The sequence below is a fragment of the Passer domesticus genome, chromosome Z (genome assembly GCF_036417665.1).
Source record: "Passer domesticus isolate bPasDom1 chromosome Z, bPasDom1.hap1, whole genome shotgun sequence".
Taxonomy (NCBI): Eukaryota; Metazoa; Chordata; class Aves; order Passeriformes; family Passeridae; genus Passer; species Passer domesticus.
In genome coordinates this window covers 26,436,507-26,454,732 of record NC_087512.1, presented here as the reverse complement: position 1 = coordinate 26,454,732, position 18,226 = coordinate 26,436,507, and the positions used below count along the sequence as shown (strand labels likewise).

Sequence of the window (18,226 nt, the reverse complement as noted above, 5' to 3'; positions counted from 1 at the left end):
ACAGTGGGGGATAAGAAGAGAAATTCAAATAGTGTCAGTGGGGGAGAGGGAAACAGCTAAAGAGAATTGAATGAAAAAGAATGAATAGAAACAAGCAAACTCCGGAATCTCACTAGTAGCTGGATGTGCAAATCAAAGAGTACTTGTAAGAGTGAGAATGTGAGTGCTCTTTGAATGGGGGTACAAAGTCCCCCACTTCTGTTTATCACTTCTTTTCCTGTGTGGTTCTTGCTTTAGAATCTCCACAAAAAATAAATGTTGTCATGGAATGGTTTTCATTGGAAGTGACCTTGGAAGTAGCAGTGGCTACTGGAAGGGCTCTCCTGTTCCTGCTCTCTCTCAGACATCCCTTTCAATGTTGATCATTATGGCTCTTTCTCCACAAAGTTTGGGAAATGACTTTGCAGAAGTGCATTCAACATTTGGTAGGATGCTAAAAGGGCACCAACTCTCCTTGATCCCTGTTTTCTTCATCTTTGGATTGGGACCTGGCTGCCTTAGGCACCAGGTCTAGTACTGAGTCTTGTAGTTTGGTTTTGAGAGTTGTAGTTGAATTATTTTTTGTGCAAAATGTTTCTCATCCTCCAGCATCTCTGAAGAGCCCCAAGGATATCGGTCCTGGGTGTGTGATGGGTCAATAAGAAGCCAAGAAGATGATGAGTTTTGGGTTTGCACTATTTAAGAATGGAAGGAATAGGAGTAGGACACAACAGGATGCTAGACCATGCTTAAAAGGAAGCTGTAGGGAGACACTCCAGTGCTAGTTACTCCTGCTGGTGTTCTTTTCCTTTTTTCTGTGTCCTTTTGAAATTGTTAGAGATCTGTTTTATGTCTACAAGAGAAAAAACTGCTAAACAAAACCCAAAACCAACCAACCAATCCTCACCCCCCCATGGACTTTCTTCCTTTTTATCATTTGAGGTAAACATGCTGGAAATACTGAGAGAAAACCAATATCTGTTGAGAAGAATAAGAAAGAAATAAATGGAAAGCAACAAAAAAAGGATTTTTTCCCCCTTTCAGCATTATGCATGTGTTTCATTGCCAGGCATTGTCATCCCCAGAATCAGCAGCCCTGTACATTTTGGGAAAAGTCTAGGAAGTGACAGCTGTATGCTGTTACTGCTGGGCATGTAACACTGTGAGCAGGACACACTGTGAGTGGGATTTTAAACATTTTTAATTCCTTCCTGTTCTTCATAGCTGGTTGGGAAAGAAAATGTTCACAGGGCCATTTATAAAGTTGCAAAAGTTTCTCTTTTCATTAAGAAAAGTGACCCAAACACCCCGTTTTGCTTCGAAGGAAATACAGCTTTTCCCTCCCATCCCCCTAAACTTCAGGAAGGGATGATGATGATAATTTTTCAAAATAATTTCCATAATCTCCACATTACATTGCCAGCAACCTAGTGGTGTGTGTCTCTTCTATTCTGTTTGCTCTGCCAGTGATGAAAAACTCCTGGAAGCCATGTTTTGCCAGAGATAAAATTACTGATGCCACATTTTTGACAGTTCACTGTGTGACCAGGCAACTACAAAATATTTTTAGTAGAGTCTGCCCTTTGATTTTCATGGTTCCACAGAAATCCCCATTTAACCACAGATCAGTTTAAGGAACAAAACATAATTGCCATAATGATCTCCTTTTCTCTATTGCAGTGCTGAAATATGCAGAAAAATCTGATTTCAATGTTGCTGTTTTGTTCTTTTTATTGATTAGATTTCCTCACCATGGTGGCTAAGACTTCAAAGTGTTAATTATTTTTTTCTTTCAAGATAGAAAAGAGCATGGTCCTGCAGTCTGGAGTTCTACCTTTGTGCAGTTTTTGTTATGTCTGTAAAATTATTATATTTTGTATATTTTGTACTTACTGCGGTCATATATTTTCCTCCTTTTTTTGTGTTGTTTTTTTTTTGGTTTTTTTTCCTTCTGTGATTTTCAGAGCAGAATCTTCGCATTTGGAGTCAAGAGTGAATGTTTTGACATTGGAACTACAGGAAATAATTTTATGGTTACTGATAGCTAAGAGTGAAAGTTAGTGTGTTAAGTGCTACCTATTTGAGACAGTTACAGGAGTCCTCTGATTCAGGCTGTGCAGATCTTTTCTGTTTGCAGTCATTTTTATATAATTCTGGCAGCTTTCCATCCTATCTTTGCTTTATGTATGCTTTGAGAGAGGCGGAGTGATCCAGAATAGCATTTCTAGTCCAGGACCTGCAGACTTCTGCTTCAGTTTCTCTCCTTAACAGATTCTAACAAGACTTTGGGCATACCACTTATATTTTGCACTTCTCTCTGCAGCTTATCTTTTCCTGAAAGAAAGAGGACTGTAGAGAGCAAGGAGATAAAGAGGCACTACAATACTTGGATGATTTGAGATATGCAAATACTCAGACTGGTTATGCCAAAGAAGTCCACTTTGTGGTAAAGGAAGATTTAAACCCCCTATTTTTTAGTCAAAAGGTAGATGATTTGAAAGTTGCGGAGAGAAACAACAACTGAAGAAAATTGCACAGTTATCACTGCGGCTAATGATGGTGACAATTGCACTCTGGGATTTTGGGCTGCACCTTTGACCTCTTTGTGCTGCTTCTTCCACTTTGCAAAATCTTTGCATGGCTCCTTGCACTAGAGACGTACCTTGGGGTTGGTCTGTCACAGTGCTGCCAGCATCAACTTATAAACAACTTTTAAGCATGACAGCAACTTATTTCTGTAGAGAAAAAGATTCACATTTGTTTGGAGTGTCTATAAACAATGCAATATTGAAAACTGTAGAATAGTTAAGAGCTACAGAAGATACAGGAAGTCACAGTTTCCTGGGAAAATGTTCCACAGTTCAGGCTCACAGCCTGAACTGAGTTTAATTAAAAAGCTAGGGAGAAATCTGGAAGGAACAGCATTAAGCATTGAAACAAGCTTGTTGCTTGGAGTTTCCTCCACTCTTGATTTTCTGAGGCATTATAATTCAAGTTAACGTCAAAAGGAAGAAAGGAAGAAAGAAATAAAAATCAACAAGCTACAAGCATATGGTTTCTGGCTTCCCAGAACTTGTTCTATTCCTCTGCCTAAAATCCCAAACAAATTTGCTCAACAAAATAACCCTCCACAAAGGCACTTTTTAAAAATTGATGTTTAAATTACCTTTTTTTTGATCTGCCTTCTGCCCAATTTCATTTCATGCTAAAATAAATGAGCAATCTGGGATGTATCTAATGTCATGTTATTCTGTAAAAGTGAATTATAACCCAGAAATATATTGTGAAGTAAACAGTTGTAGTCTTGAGAGTGTGCAAAAGAAAAACTTTCTCACCTTTCTTCCTCCTCAAGAGACAGCCTTCTCTTGAAGTCTTCCCTGAAACATAAAAAATGGGATTTTTAGTGAGGTGGGTCTTTGGTGAATGTTTTAGCACCACAGTCTGCCAGTGTGAGTGTAGACTCAATAACCAATCATTGGCACAGCTTCAGTAGTAAGTGAAGTCCAAGTCAGACTTTGGTTTGCTTTCACATGCACGCTCCCTGTTCCTACTCTCACAGGCCTCCATGGAGCTGAAACAAGGAAGACTAATCCCTTAGTCCTCATGCTTTTGCAAATAATCTCTTATTTTCATCAGGGAGCTTTTCATCATGATACTGAACAGAAGTGACGAGCTTTCCGCCCACATTTGTTCTGTGTTTCCCAGCTAGTCTTTTGATCTGAATAGATACTGAACAAGGAGATCATTTAGGCAAATTATCTCTATATGTACTTTGCTTACTGGTTGTTTCAAGAGTCAGGGCATACTGACCATTGCCACATGAAACTAGTATTAATGAGCTTCTTATCCCAAACCGAGCTTGCTTGCTACCTTAGAGTGATCTTGGTGTTTTACAAAAAGGATAAAAAAGGAAATATCTGCCATCAGCCATGAACCAGACATCAGAAAGGTCTGGGCTGGAGGAATGCTGTGAAATTCTAACAGCATGTGAGTGAACTGCGCAACACGAAGAGTTTGAGACAAAACCCAAGATGATGCATGGGCTTTTGGAGCTATGTTGACTCCACATAGGAGTATTAGGCACAGGTCATGTTCTTTCCTTAAGTTTTGTAAAAATATTGAGCCCTTCTCTATCCCAGTCTGGTCAGTGTTTTCCAATGATCTTGGAGTACTAGTACAGTTTTTGCAAAGCTGTTTCTTTTAAATTTGTGGAGGTACATTGCTTTTTAGTTTACCAAAGAAACAAGCCTGAAGTACCACCACTTACAAACAGCTGCTTTTCAAAAGAGGTACCTATGGCTAAAACCTCTTTGTAGGAGAATGCATCATTCATGGAATATCACAAACATAATATTTTTATCACTTATAACAGTCTAATTCTTATTATAGGTGTTCTAAGGGTAGTTGTCACCCTACTTTCAAAGAAAGCGTTAAAAAAATACCCTCAACAATTAATTTAGTAATTCACATTACAATTAGAAATGTGTCTGCTAGGGAATAGTAAGGAAGTCAATAGAAATTTAGACAGCATGGTCTTCTCTCAGTCTGGATGGTTTGCTGCAACACAGTGATTCCATATGCCTTGTCTGGGAATGATAAAAAGACAGATCCATTTGGAAGTAAATGCAATTAAGGATAAAAACTCTTGGACTGGCAGTCCGGCTTAAAGCAATCCAGAAGGCAGTGTGCACAAATTGTCTCTGCTTTTCCTGCAACCTACCATGATTTCAGAGTGTTTCAGTAAACTTTGTGTGTCTTAGAACTGTGCTTTTGGAGATGGATAGGGTGCTCTGCTGCTCTCATCAGAGTGTCTGTGAAGGCAGCAGCTGTTCTGTGTTCTTTTCCAGGCTAGTGTCCAAAAACTGCACAAATACGTAAATGAAGAATTGACCCAAATTTCTAGTACTGTATTATTATCTTATATTTTTCATTATTATTTCTGTTATCTGTCTACACAAGAGCTACAGAAGATCTGCTTGTTGCAGTAAGAGAGGTCCCAAACGTGAATGGGATTTTCATCAGCTGTTTGAATGGAAGAGTGAAGAACAGAGAAGGAGGGGGACATGTGAACAGGAGGTTGGTGGGCTGACGGTCAGGGCCATTTAATCTCCTGTCAGAATGTGGCTGGCTTTGAGTCACCCAGGACTGTGCTTTCCTGGGAGTGCAGATTCTGCTGCTTTAAACTTGTAGTGGGAGGAAGAGAGTCTGTGATGCTGAATGGTTATGACCCTCTACCCTGTGGCTTTATCAGGGTTGAAAGCATGGAAAACAAGCATAGACCTCATTAATGTGTATAAATTATGAAAGGGTGGGTGTCAAGAGGATGGGCCAGGCTCTTCTCAGAGGGACAGGCAAGAGAACAAGAGGCAGTGGGCAGAAACAGATGCAGAGGAAGTTCTACCTGAATTTGAGGAAGGACTTCTTTACTGTGTGGGTGACCATGCACTGGAACTCAGTGGAACTCAGATTGCCCAGTGTAGTCTCCCTCACTGCAGATACTCAAGAACCATCTGTGCTCAATCCTGTGCCATGTGCTCTGGAATGACTCTGACTGAGCAGGGAGATTGGACCAGGTGACCATTGTGGTCCCTCCCATCCTGGGGTTCTGTAATTCTGTTTGCAAGGAATGCATGCAGTGCAAGAAACTGTGTGCTCTTCCTTCCCCTGCCCTTCCCATCTCTGATCCTCTCTGGATGGTGCAGTGTGGGTAGGTTGCCACAGGGTGCTAGAGAGGGAGGGGGAGATGGGATCCACCAAATACTGCCATAACATTGGGTACTGACGGTGGACAGGGACTGCCTGCTTGGACCATTTGAAATCCACTGCTGAACAGTTTAAATCCCAAACTGCTGTGTTACTTGTGGGAGACTTTTTCTTGCAAAATAAGAAAATAATGGGCCAGTTCCTTAAACAAAATGCCTGAATCTCCCATCAGAAACTTAGCAATAAGAAGGATCATAAGAACAGGTGAAGGAGGTTATCAACTAAGATCTCAAGGATCTGGACTTAGTCCTTTGTTCTTTAGTGGTTGGTTCATCAATGATATGGGAAAAGGAGAGGGAGAGAATAGTGATGTGGCAAAGGTTTTCTAACTATTCCTGTATAGACTTCTGTAAGAAAGTCTATACAGGAATAGTTAGACCAGGTCTAACTGGTCTTTACTAGAGCAAAGAGAAATAGTAAAACTAATGTCTGTGACAAGCTATTTTCAGGACCTATAAGGATGTTGATAGCCACAGTCTGCATAGCCATTGCATCATTGTCGTGGGCAAATAGAGTGTTACAGTTGGAGGTTGCTTGGTGCCTGGCATCTGGTTGGTAGAGTGTTGCTTTTAGTTGCCTTTAATTCGTATTTGCTGAGTCTTTTTAAGTCTAATGTAGGGTAAAGCAGATACTTTGTGTAGGTACATTGTCTGATCCTCTCTGTGGGAAGATACGCTCTAATTAGTAAGAACAATGGAGTGAAGAAGGTAGGGAAGCAATGTGTGCCTGTGGATCACAGAGACCAGTGGTGAAGATCATGTAACCCTTTCTACTCCATTTTTTCTTGTCAGATGCTTTGATGTACTTTGGGAAAGGATTGCAGGCTCTGCTGGGCCTGGGACAGAATCAAGCTGGGGGAAATAAATTTCATTGCTGATACCAGGGGAGACTCTTCCCAGAGCAAAGTGAACAGGGTGTTTTTGGCAGAGCTTTTGTTCAGGTGGCTCTCATTCTACCTGTGTCCAAAAGTGACCTCTCCAGCTCTGTTTTTTGCGGTCGTTAACCACATTTCCCATCCTGTATATGTCCCTTCTACATCTGGGGAGGGGGTGGTGGCTCAGGGTTGTCCCCTTCTGCTCTGCCTGAGAGAGAGAACTGCCAGCTGTGGTTTAGCAGTGGCTGGGGACAGGCAGCCCACCCACTTAGTACCATAGTGCTGTTCACTGCGCGTGCGGAAATGCAACAGTGCTCTTGCATGGAGTCTGCGGATGTGGTGACATTCCTTTGCTTCCTTCCGTCTTGCCATGAACCACAGGAATGGTCTGACAATAGACAATACACAGTACTATCTCTGAAAAACATTTAGATTTTATGAATGTATTTAGGTAAGCATTGGTTGAAAGAATTTAAGGCATTACATTATTTATCAAAAGTGTTAGCCTTAGATAATACACATAAACCCCCATAGTTGTTCTTTATCTTCCCATCTGTACCTTGGTGTATAATGAAAAATATTTTGTCAGTAGAAAGAGAGGTTAATATTTTCCAGCTAAAAGCACCTTTTATCTCATAAGTGGTCAGATCCCTGCAGTAGCTGCCTACAAATGCCACTACTTTGGAAGGAAGGAGTAGCAGGTGAAAAGTGGGTTGGATCACCCTACAAAGTGCAAGAAACAAAATATTTTTAGTCAAAGACTGCAGGGAAAAGCCCTTCTTTGTGGCAAAGAACAGCATGACATCTTTCATGGCTGCATAAAGGATTTTTACAAATAAGAAAAAAGATGCCTTTCACAAGGCCCAAACACAGCAAGTAATGTGAGTGATATTCTATTAACCCTTGAAAAGTAGGGGTTAAGGTTGAGAATTTATCTGCACTTTCAGACTGGCATTGACAAATTCCTGTGCAAGATCCTATTCAGGGGAGGTTGCAGTGTGCAGGTGAAAAGCCTAAGAACTTGGACAAAAAGGAGATGATAAACAGCAGGAGTGCATGATCAGGCAGAAATTTAGTTGTTGGATTCTCTGACAATTATGTAATAGGTCTGCTGTTGAAAAATTATTTAGCAATCTTAATTACTTGTTTGCGTTAGAATGTTAAATGAACATGGCTTGTTTAAGGAAGGGAGGACAGGCAATAGCTGAGCAATCAGTGCAAACATTTATGCAGTGTACAGAGGTCATTCAGGAAAGTAAATGTCTCGGCATGTAAAATATTTTAATGCCATTAAATACATTGGCTGCATTTCCTCATGGTGAGTGCTTTGCTTTGCTCAGCTCTAGTCACCCCTCCCAAAACTAAACGTAAATCCAGAAAGACCAATGAGAGTGAGTTCTTTTCGCTGAATCTGTAAGTGAAAAATGCCAGATTTACAGAAAATATTTGCAAATGGAGGTATCACAGAAGTAAGCAAATTTTACCATTTCTCATAAAACAGAACAAAAGAATAATTGATGAAATTGAAAGGTGAGAAATTCTACAACGGCTCTCTACATTTAAACTGCCCTTTGTCCATGGAACACTGCCATTTGTGCTTGTCTGAAAAGAAAAATTTTATTCTGGTTGGTGTTAAATATATCCAATGAGCCAGACAGGACACTTACGTAGGGACACTTACTGTGTAGAGGGGAAATCATCTCTGTTGGAGCAGTTGGGAAGGCTTTCCTTGATAGGCTCTGTCCTATCCATTTCTCAAACCGTGGTCATGGTGGGAGGCAGGCGAGTGCCCTGGGTGGTGTGCAGGTGGGAAGGACTGCGTCAGTGCCTGCGTTCCTGTACACCCAGGGGATTTATCAGTGCAATTTGAACCTGACATTCCAGAGAGTGGAGATATTTTGAAGTGGATGCTTAAAGCATGGATTTATATCCTCCCTGTATTTTCCATTGTCTGTTGTAATTCCCTGGGGCTGTTAATTATACATATAAATCAAACAAAGTCTCTGAGAGTGTCTAATATTTAAAGTGAAAGTCTAAGGCTTCCAGTGTCTGGGGTGAATTATTCTTTTCAGGCCTAACAAAGCTGGCAGAACTTCAGTTAAGGGAAGGGCAGAACAATGATGTGTTTCAACTGTGTTTTATGTAATTTGTCCACTTTATGAAGGGCTTGTATAATTATTTTATCCCTGAAAATATGATGGATATTTTTCTAATGGGTTTTGAATTAAATTTGGATTTGAATTGCATTATTTTCTTCAACAAATACATTGTTATCTCTGACTGAAATGTGGATCAAAGAATCACTTGAAACATAATACAGAAGTAGTGCTGCAGACCCTAGTAGCCTGAAAAATAATTGAAGTGAAGTAAGGAATGTTAACAAGCTCAAATGTCATCATCTTCCAAAACCTGACATTTAAGCTGATCCACATTCCCTCTCCTCCTTTATGTGGAATACAAAACCACATACATTGTGGGGTAACTAAAAGAAATGTTTGCTGGAGTTGGTTAAGAAACAGTGGACATGTTATTTTTGTATTAGCTCTTGTGTAGCCACATATAAGCCTGTTTGAAAAAAAAACGTAGTTTGTGTAGGGTAAAGATGTTGGGGGAAGGGATAATGAGTTCCTACTGAATACTAATTGCCTATGAGTTGTTCAGGGAGACTGTATAAGAATGGAAGATTTGTTGTAAATTAGTCACTAGCTGTATTGTGCATTGCAGTGAGGTTAGACCAGAGCTGTAAAGGTGCCAGCTCTACAAAGTCCTGATGATTCACTGTCTAACTTGGTGACTGTGTGAAGGAGAAATTACTGTGCAGACTAAATATTATTGGAAAAAATGCTCCTCTAATGGCAGTGTAATCTTTCTTCACGACACTTAAGTTTTAAGCTCATTTGAGCTAGAAAGATGGGAGTGACAGATTTTGAGTGAGTTATCACTGCTTTTCCAGCTGCAACATCCCAAGGTTTGCCAAAATTATAAACGCTGAGAGGAGGGGTATTGCTCTGGAGTGATATAGAGCCCAGCAGATTGATTAGTCCTCATAGCTTGCTGTTCATCTTTGGCTTCCTTAGTTCCAGCATTTTGTTCCATCTCTTAATTTGAGATCTTCTAACCCCCACTTTTAACATGGAAACAAAGCTTTGTAATAGTTTATTTGCTTTTGAGAAGTATTTTCTCATTCCTTACCCGGCTCCTATTGTTTTCATTTGCATCAAAATGAAAAGGTGAGTTAATGATTCATTGGCACACAGTGACCTTTCAAATAGCTCTGGACCACGATGCAGCAGCTCAGCCCGAAGCTCTCATACTTCAACCTTCTTGTTTCTGCTTTAATATTTGCAGCCCAATCTGTCTACATGCCTGGACGCCTGAAGAGAGCAAACATTTACAGCTTCTCCCTCCCCTGAGTTTAGTGGGCAATTTGATCCTTCTTTGTCCATTCGTTTATTCCGCATTACTCTTAGGCTTGACTTGCTATTGAGAACAACAAAGTGCAGCTTTGGGAATCTGCTCTCTGTTTATTTAGCACAAAAATGGACTCAGACTCTGATTCACCTTTTAATTACTCTTGGCCTTCCTTACCTAAAATGAGGATTCGAAGAAGGGCATCCAAACCAGGTAGAAAAAGCTATCTTATTTTAAATGACTCTTGCTTTACAGCTCTCCCTCCTTTTCATTTTCTGCTTCTGTGAAGGTGGCTCTATAAACAGCTTGAGTGAGGTGGCTTTTTTTCTATCAAATGTGCATCTCACTGTTTTTAATGCCTTTTCAGATAATGGAGTTGGAATTTTTAAGTAAAAAGAAAATATTTTTTTCTCCAGATTATGTACTGTTCTTTACAATTGTTTTTATTTCTTTACTCTCTTAAAGCTTTTTTCCCCCTTCTTGATGTATGGGTAGCTCCAACTGAACAATTCAGACACCCTGGAGTTGCATGGGATGGCAGCAGCTGAAAAAGTTCTGCTGGTTGCAGTTATTTTCATTTAGGGAGAAATTGGTAATTCAATTATGCCTCAACAGCTAACAGTTTTTTTTTCTTTTTTTTTTAATTATGAGAAAAAGCATGCCAGAATGAAGAGGAAAATTAAGTAGGTCAGTTACTGTCTTTGCACAGTTAGACATTATCCTTCTTTGTGGAGAAATCTTTGGGAGGTAGGGATTATAAATGCTGTCAGTATGAGAAAGGGGGATTTCAAGGAAGCTCAAAGACACTGACGGGTAAGTTTAAGTAAGGAAAAACTATGACTGGAAGTTTTAATGAGGAAATAAAGATTTTTACTACATATAAAAGGAAAAGAATGAAGAAAATAATGGGGAAAAAAAAAGATTTCTGCTTTTTTCCCTTTCATAGAATTGGGAGTTTTTTTGTGTTTCAGAAAGGGAAAAAACCCCAAATCTGAGAAGTAAGATGCATCAGTGTCATTAAATACAGTAAGCCAAGAGACTAATTTTTACACAGACTGAGACTTTGACCTAGTTTAGAGAGGAAAATGTGTATAGAATGCATGTTTTAATGTGCGAGGCACTTCCTCAACTTTTTCCTTCTCTTCATGAGGAAATCCAGTATTTCCCAACTGCACAGGAGTTTCTGCAGTGTGTATGAATGCACATGCAATTTGCAGAGATTAAATGAGTTTCAAGTTGCACAGTTGGAGTATGTGTTTACTCCATCTCAAAGAAGGACTCATTTTATCTGTAAATGCTGTAGCTGTGCACTTATCTTTCATTCACCTTTGTTTAGACAGATCTTTTTAAAATACTCGTCCAGTTGTAAAGCACTGGATACAGATGTGGTGTTTGTATGTTACAGTATTGCACCTTATTTTCCATCCCTGTTAATAGTATACCAACACATGCAGCTTGTACACACAGCTGACCTTATATGTGGGGTTGTTGGAGGAAGAAGGTGCTTTTGGGTGCCTGTGCATATTTCAGTGGTAAAGTTCAAGGTTTCGTTTGTGCTTGGAGGATTGAAATCCTGTGTGTTGATGTGGTGGGAGAAGTGCCTTTGCAAGGGGAGAGGAGGCTCATGATCTAAGCTCATGATCTGTGTCTTTTTCTGCAAGTGTTTGAACATGACCAGTTGATCCTGGCATGCAGGTGTGGGGCACCTAGCTCATGGCTGCATTCCATTCCTGCAGGGATTCAGGTCTCAGTGAACAAGAGACTTGCAATGGCTGGCAGGAAAGAGTGCAGGGCTCTTCCAGCCACTCCACAAATCATGGAATCATGTATCTATGCTGGTGCTCCAGCTGTTCTGGACCATGAAATTTCAACTGCCACCCTTCCCCTCTGGAACATCAGGCTGTTGGTATCCTGACCTAGGGTTGCTCCTCTTGGGAGGCCAGGGAGCTGTGCAGACTGTCCCACTCTTTGGAATGGAAAGTCAAAGTTATCACACACCACTTCCCATCAGTGCTTTCACATTTCAAGGCTCAGAGTTTCATTGCTGCTCAGGAACCTTTCAGACTGCATGTGCAACCCCTGCCCTTCCCCTGAACTCCTGGAGTCTGTCAGGAGCCAAGTGCAGACTTCTCTCCTTTGGGACATGCATTGCAGATTGGCCCCTCCTGCTGAAGGTGCTGGGCATGGAATATTTAAAGGGTAATTAGGCTATACAGAGAATGTGAACATGACTCTGTCTTAGTGATTGGACTAGGGAGAGGATCTAGGACTTTCTCCTTGTTGCAAGACACAAAAGGTGTTTATTTTGTTATTTTATGTGAAATTGTCACCAGGCATAGTCTTTACTCTGCACAGTCCTACCTACTCAGAGACAGTGACTCTCTCAGCCTCTTTGTGAGCTTTAAAAACCTTCAGGGATGCTGAGAATATCTGTCTCTGATAAGTCTGTCCTACTGCACTGGGAGGTGGGAGTTACACACTGAGTCCACTTGTGCAGAGGTGTGAAGTGAAACCAAACATCCCATATAATATTTTTTTTTTAATACTGTTCTATAAAATGAGACATCAACTTGTTTCTGTTTGCATATTCATTTGTGTGGTAGGTAAGGTGCCTTCTTCAGGGAGGGAGTCAGGACCATGAATCCCAAATTGAAAACAGATGCTTTCTTACAGCCCACATTTAGGTGAGCAAGACCGAAGTCAGATTGACAAGGGATTTTATGCTTAGTGCCTACTTTAGGACTACATCTTGAACCTGTTGGCATTATTTTCCAGCATCTATATGCCTGATCCCCCTGTTTAGTATATAGGTAACACAGTACTTTAGTTTCCACTTTGCAGATTTGAGACAGTTCATCCGTGACAACAGCACTCCAAAGCTTACATAATTTACCCTCCATGTAGGCTTATTCTCGAGTACTTGCTTAATTTGGCTGTCAGGAGAAGTTGTGCTGTCTGAATGAAGGCCTAAGAAACTTCAATTAAGGGTGCAGTTCTCTCCCTGAAACTGATTGTATGGTTCATATCTATAGATGTACATGTCATTTCAGTTGGACACATGCTAGGAATTTCTTTCTAAAAATTCAGGTGACCTGTGTTTAGAGCAGTATATCTGCAGTCCTGCATGACCCATGCACTTAGCTGTCTGTATTTTTCACTGACTTTCAATTATACATTAACCTTGCTCAGATTGCTGGGGGTAAATGTGATGAGCTGTCTGAAACTGTTCGTTGAATCTAGAGAAGGGAATTTGTAATTTCTTTCCTGGCTCTTGGCTTGGTCATGTTGATGTATTTAACTGCTCTTTTGCTGTGTGTTCTCCCATGAAACAAGTTGAGTTTTGATTTTTGTGAAAAAAGTCAGTGTTGTATTCTTGCTATTTTCCAACACAGGCCATTCAAGGCTATACATTTTCTTTCACCAACATGAAACATGTTTTTAATTACTGCTATGATGATAATGTGTTTCTTTAAAGTTATAGTATTTGTATAAGCTTTGTGGCTGGCAAAATACACAGGCCTTGCTGTATTACTCTACAATATTAGAGAAGATGTAGAGAACTTGTGCCTAATTAGTCTTTGATCCAGGTCTTTTATTTTGCGCATGTTTGGAGATTATTCTTTCCAGCATGACATTTAAATAACACGTACATCTCTCTTGACTGTTTGTCAGGCAGATGGTCTTCTAAAGGAAGCATGTCTTTATTCTTTTTCTGTGATCACAGTGTAGAGCCAGAGGGTGTTCAGTTCTGGCAGAAGGATTAGCTTGTTGAGCTGTGCTTGCTAGGTTGTTTCAGTAGCAAAGGTAGTTCTCCTTTGTTCTATTCAGGTCATTCTTACTTTAGTAAGCATCTTGAAATCCATTTCCAATACTTTACAGAACCTAAACCCTTCTGGGGACAGCTTTTTTTTGCCACTTTGCTCTGGCAGTCCAGTCTTTTCACAAACTATGCTGAATTTTTGCATCTGCACTGTGAATAACATTTTTGAATGCCCAGAGGAGATTTTTGAGACATTTTATTTGAAAATGGATTTTGTTGATATTCTTCATCTTTGAGGCAAGTGCAGCCTTGCTGCATATTATTGCTGGTGCCCAGTACACTGAGCTGTTACCTGCTGCCATGTTAACCTGGAGGGAAAGGTCTGCTGATGGTCTCTGTAAGATCTAGAGCGCTTGCAGCCAGCAAGGCTGGCCAGAGGCAGTTAGTGAAGCTGTAGGAATGCAGCGTGTGATTTGCACATTAGCAATGATTTTGTCACTTTTTAAACTATGTGGGCCTTTCCAGTGGAAATAAGTTACTAGCACAGTCAATGTGTAATTAATATTGCTCTCCCCCACATTCAGCAAGGCTTTAAACTTCTCATGTTACAAAGTTAGTTTGATGTTGTCATTTCTTCATGTTTGAAATTGAGGGGGCAAGGGAGCAGAGTGGGAGTAAAGAGGTACAATGGGGTCATACTGCCATTGCACTCAATGATCTTGAAGATCTTTTCCAACATATGTAACTCTCTGATTCTATGAAGCCTGAAATAATTTGTTACCATTTAAAACCCCAATTAATATTTATTTAGTCATCTCACGTTTAACCACAGGCTAACTGGAGCATCTCCAGGAAAACATATGGCATTTAATGCGGGTGATTAATAAGGGTTTACAGACTGAAGATACTGCAGGTAACATATTGTGCTATAGCTTGTACTTGTAGCATCTTTCTCCAGAATTTGTTACTTAGGTTTTTACTCTTGTACAGGATTTTAAAATAATGTAACATGTTATTAGAAAGGGGATTTGGGTTCTTTCTGGCTTGGGATGTTGCAGTCCACTAAGTGACTGTGAAGACCCCATGTGACATCCCACCCTGAAGGGGAAGAGATCACCCAAGATGCTCATAGATGTTCATGGTCAAAATGAATGGCAAAAGTCAGAAAGCCCACAAAAGCTTACAAAATTTTAGCAATAAATTTCAACGTGGCATGGAAATTGTTAATAAGGTAGTTCCTGATGTCCTCCTGTAAGCACACAGCAGTGGGTTTTTGGCAAAGAGGTGGGTTGAAAGGGAGGAGAGAGAGAGGGAGATGTACTAAAGAGGAGGAGAGAGAAAGAAAGGGAGATCACCAGTCCTGGCTTGAATGTCAATCCAGCTAGATCCAGAGTCCTGGGGCTCATGTACAGCCCAGCCTTTGAGGAGTATGTTTATTTAGATTGTTTTATCACACCTAGGAGCTAAGTTTCTTGCTTTCTATACAAAAGAGTTATCATTTGTATAGATAGCACAGTCCATTTTTCTAGATCTTTCTTGAAATGGGTAAGAGGGCTTTGGGAGTCTTGGATTGTCTTGACCCCTCTCCTACAGTCCATACCTACTTCTCTACCTCCTTCTGCACTTGAGCTGTATTGCGCCGTGCTGATCTCCAGGATCCAGAAGAAGGATATTTGTCTCCGAAAAGTGTTGCCCTACTCTTGAGCCACATCCTGTTCCTTCTCACAGCATGTCATTACAGACAGTCCTTGGCTGGCTCCACAGCTCTCTGCCTATTGCTGTGTATTGGACATACACATCAGCCCCCTTATCTTTGAGGTTTCTGCACCCCGCCAGTAGGGACTATTGCAGAAGTCAAGAAACTGACTTCTTAGGCTCAGGTTTACACTGTGATGTGGGAATCCGTAATGCCTGAGCTGTTTTTTGGGGGTATGTCTTGAACCTTTGTCAGCCTAACACTGGAGATGTACACCACCCTTGCCTGCTGTACCCAGTGGTTTATATACGAGAGGGAGAGCAGGCTGAGGAAGACATTAAGCATACAAGAAGCAATGGAGACTCTGACACATTTTTCCCTGGTTGTTGGTTTAAGACCAACCCTTGGAAAGCTTTATTTGCCACAAGAAAGTACTGTCAATTTTGCCAAATCACATTTCCATATGATGTGAGCTGTCAGAATTTGATGAGTTGCTGTAGAAAACAATGCTTTTATAATGTTTATAAACAAAGGGTTTGGGATCCTGTCAGACATTAGGAATGGTTTGCAGCTTTAACAGTTCTCAATATGAGAGTCACTAAAATCATTAAAATTCTTGCATTGATGGAGAAACAAAATGACATGCATGAAGATGTTTTAATGGTATGAGATTCCACAAGGCCTTCCAGGACTCAAAACCAAATATTCATACTGTGCCATATCTAAATGGGAACTTCCATCTTTCTCTAAGTGTAGAGGTTACTGTTCTTAGGCTTTATGAAATGGAATCTTAAAATTAAATAAAAGCTGTGGTGTATCATTACAGATTTGGCAGTGGTCTGGGACTTTTGCACCAGACCTTAATAAGTGTTGTTTCTAATCCAGTTGCATTTTTTCATTAATTTTCTTGCAATCTGATTTCTATAAGCATCTTGGATGGACTTTGAGCAAACTGATCTAATGAAAGATGTCCCTGGGCATGGCTAGGGGGCTGGACTAGATAACTTTTAAACTTCTCTTTTAACCCAAACCATGCTATCTGGCTCTGTGACCTTCCAAAAGCAGTTATGTTGCTATATCAATATAGTGTGAGGAAAGTCTTTAGTGGTATCTTTTTCTTTACACCTCTGTAGAAAATAAATTCCTGATGCAGCATAAAAAATATTTTAAAAATAATGTTCAGTATTATTTTATTCAACAGACAAACTCAAATTAAATTTATTGAGTGGTTTGATTTTGGATATTTTATTGGATACAATAGTTTCCTCTATCACATCATTTTTATGCTCGTGTGTCTTCATTCACTTCCAATGGCAATGCTTGCTGTACAGCATTTTAAGGAAAATTGCATTGTGTCTGTGATTTTTTTTTACATTGTTTTCACACAGTCTACAACTAGCCTGGTTTTGTGCTTTGCTAAATTTTGCTTGTTTTACATTCAGAAATAACCCAGCTCAAACGCGGGACTGGTACGTGCTCTTCAGTCTTACAGCCAGTTTTAAGAGAAGTGGGCTTGTAGGACAGAATTTTTGCTGCTCAAAGCCATTAAATATTTTTTTTAAAAGTCTGTAGTCATGAGCACACTTTTGAAAACTAAACTGGATTTCTGTTAATGATTTCTGGTGAAACTGTTCAAAAGCAGATCAGATGCAGTATTCATCCTAAACATCCTCTTCATGGAGCAAGTCTTGCTTGATTGCTGTCACTCTGTAAAGGCAGTATTAGTGGTATTTTATTTATATCTATTTTGAAATTTTTTTTAGATTTTTTTTTTGTTTGTTTGTTTGGTTTTGTTTTAAGAACATTTAAAGAACATCTGATTTCTTGGTCTAAGTTTAGTATTTATGTGGCTGCCAGTAGGTAGAATGCTTTAGAGAATCATTATTTGACTGCAATTGAACTGTATTTAATTTATTTAATGTATCAGATGTCAGGTATTTAATGCATAGGCAGAACCATGCATAATTCTTCCCAGCCCATAAATCTTGTCCAGTGTTCTTCTGCAACCACAAATCTCTGCGAAGTTCTACTTAGGTGGAAAATAGAAACTTTTGCTAACCAATACACAGGAACATTTATTTTTTATTTATGTGAATGATTCTGTGGTACCCTTGAGAGTCTTGTCAGCTGTAGGCTTCCTGAAAAATATAGCAAACGCTGGGCACTTATGAAATGAGCACATTTTGCTGCGGTCACACAGATATTACTAAAATTGTAATGCTAAGATTTGATTCTTAATGCTTAACTTTGCCATTTTTATGGTAGTATATACACATGAGAAGGAAATGGTTTGAGATTTAATGGAAAATTTCCCATACTTTTTGTTTTCCAGAGCACAGACACTCTGCCCTTGATGTTCTTATGAAATTGAAGTCTGCCCCTACTTTCTTTGCTGCAACCAGACTTTCTCCCATGATGAGTGGAAGTGATGAAGTATATGCAAACTGCATGGTAGTAGACCAAGTACGCTTATATTTGAATTTCTGGCTAATTTTTCTTCACCTTGTGTTAATTTAGTTGCATAATAGTAGGATCTTTTCAATCTGTCAGAAGTGCTGTCAATTAATAAAATTTTAAATTAAAACCAGTAATATCTTACTCTTCTCAGCTGTATTTTGTAACCTTTATATGAGGTCTCTTCTAACAGATTCACTCAATTATAGGAGTTACTCTCCCTAGCCTGCAGGAAGTACTCTAAGGCAGGCTGTCTCTTCTGTGTGTTTGTGAACTAAACAGCATGTGC

General features: G+C 39.8%; 1 protein-coding gene across 24 annotated transcripts in view; it reads left to right on the top strand.

Annotated features, from left to right (window-relative positions):
* ARHGEF28 (Rho guanine nucleotide exchange factor 28) overlaps positions 1 to 18,226 on the top strand; it is a 119,586-nt gene that overhangs the window by 46,358 nt on the left and 55,002 nt on the right. For 18 of the 24 annotated variants that reach the window (XM_064403174.1, XM_064403169.1, XM_064403163.1 and 15 more), the window contains one exon: positions 17,816 to 17,946. The exons of 1 other annotated variant lie outside the window; for it this stretch is intronic. In XM_064403174.1, coding sequence (XP_064259244.1) covers positions 17,845 to 17,946 — 102 coding nt within the window. In that variant the 5' untranslated portion in view covers positions 17,816 to 17,844. Of the gene's footprint in view, positions 1 to 1,949; positions 2,024 to 10,023; positions 10,241 to 17,815; positions 17,947 to 18,226 lie in introns of those variants that run through there. 5 more of the 24 variants (XM_064403159.1, XM_064403177.1, XM_064403176.1 and 2 more) reach the window with 4 other exon arrangements.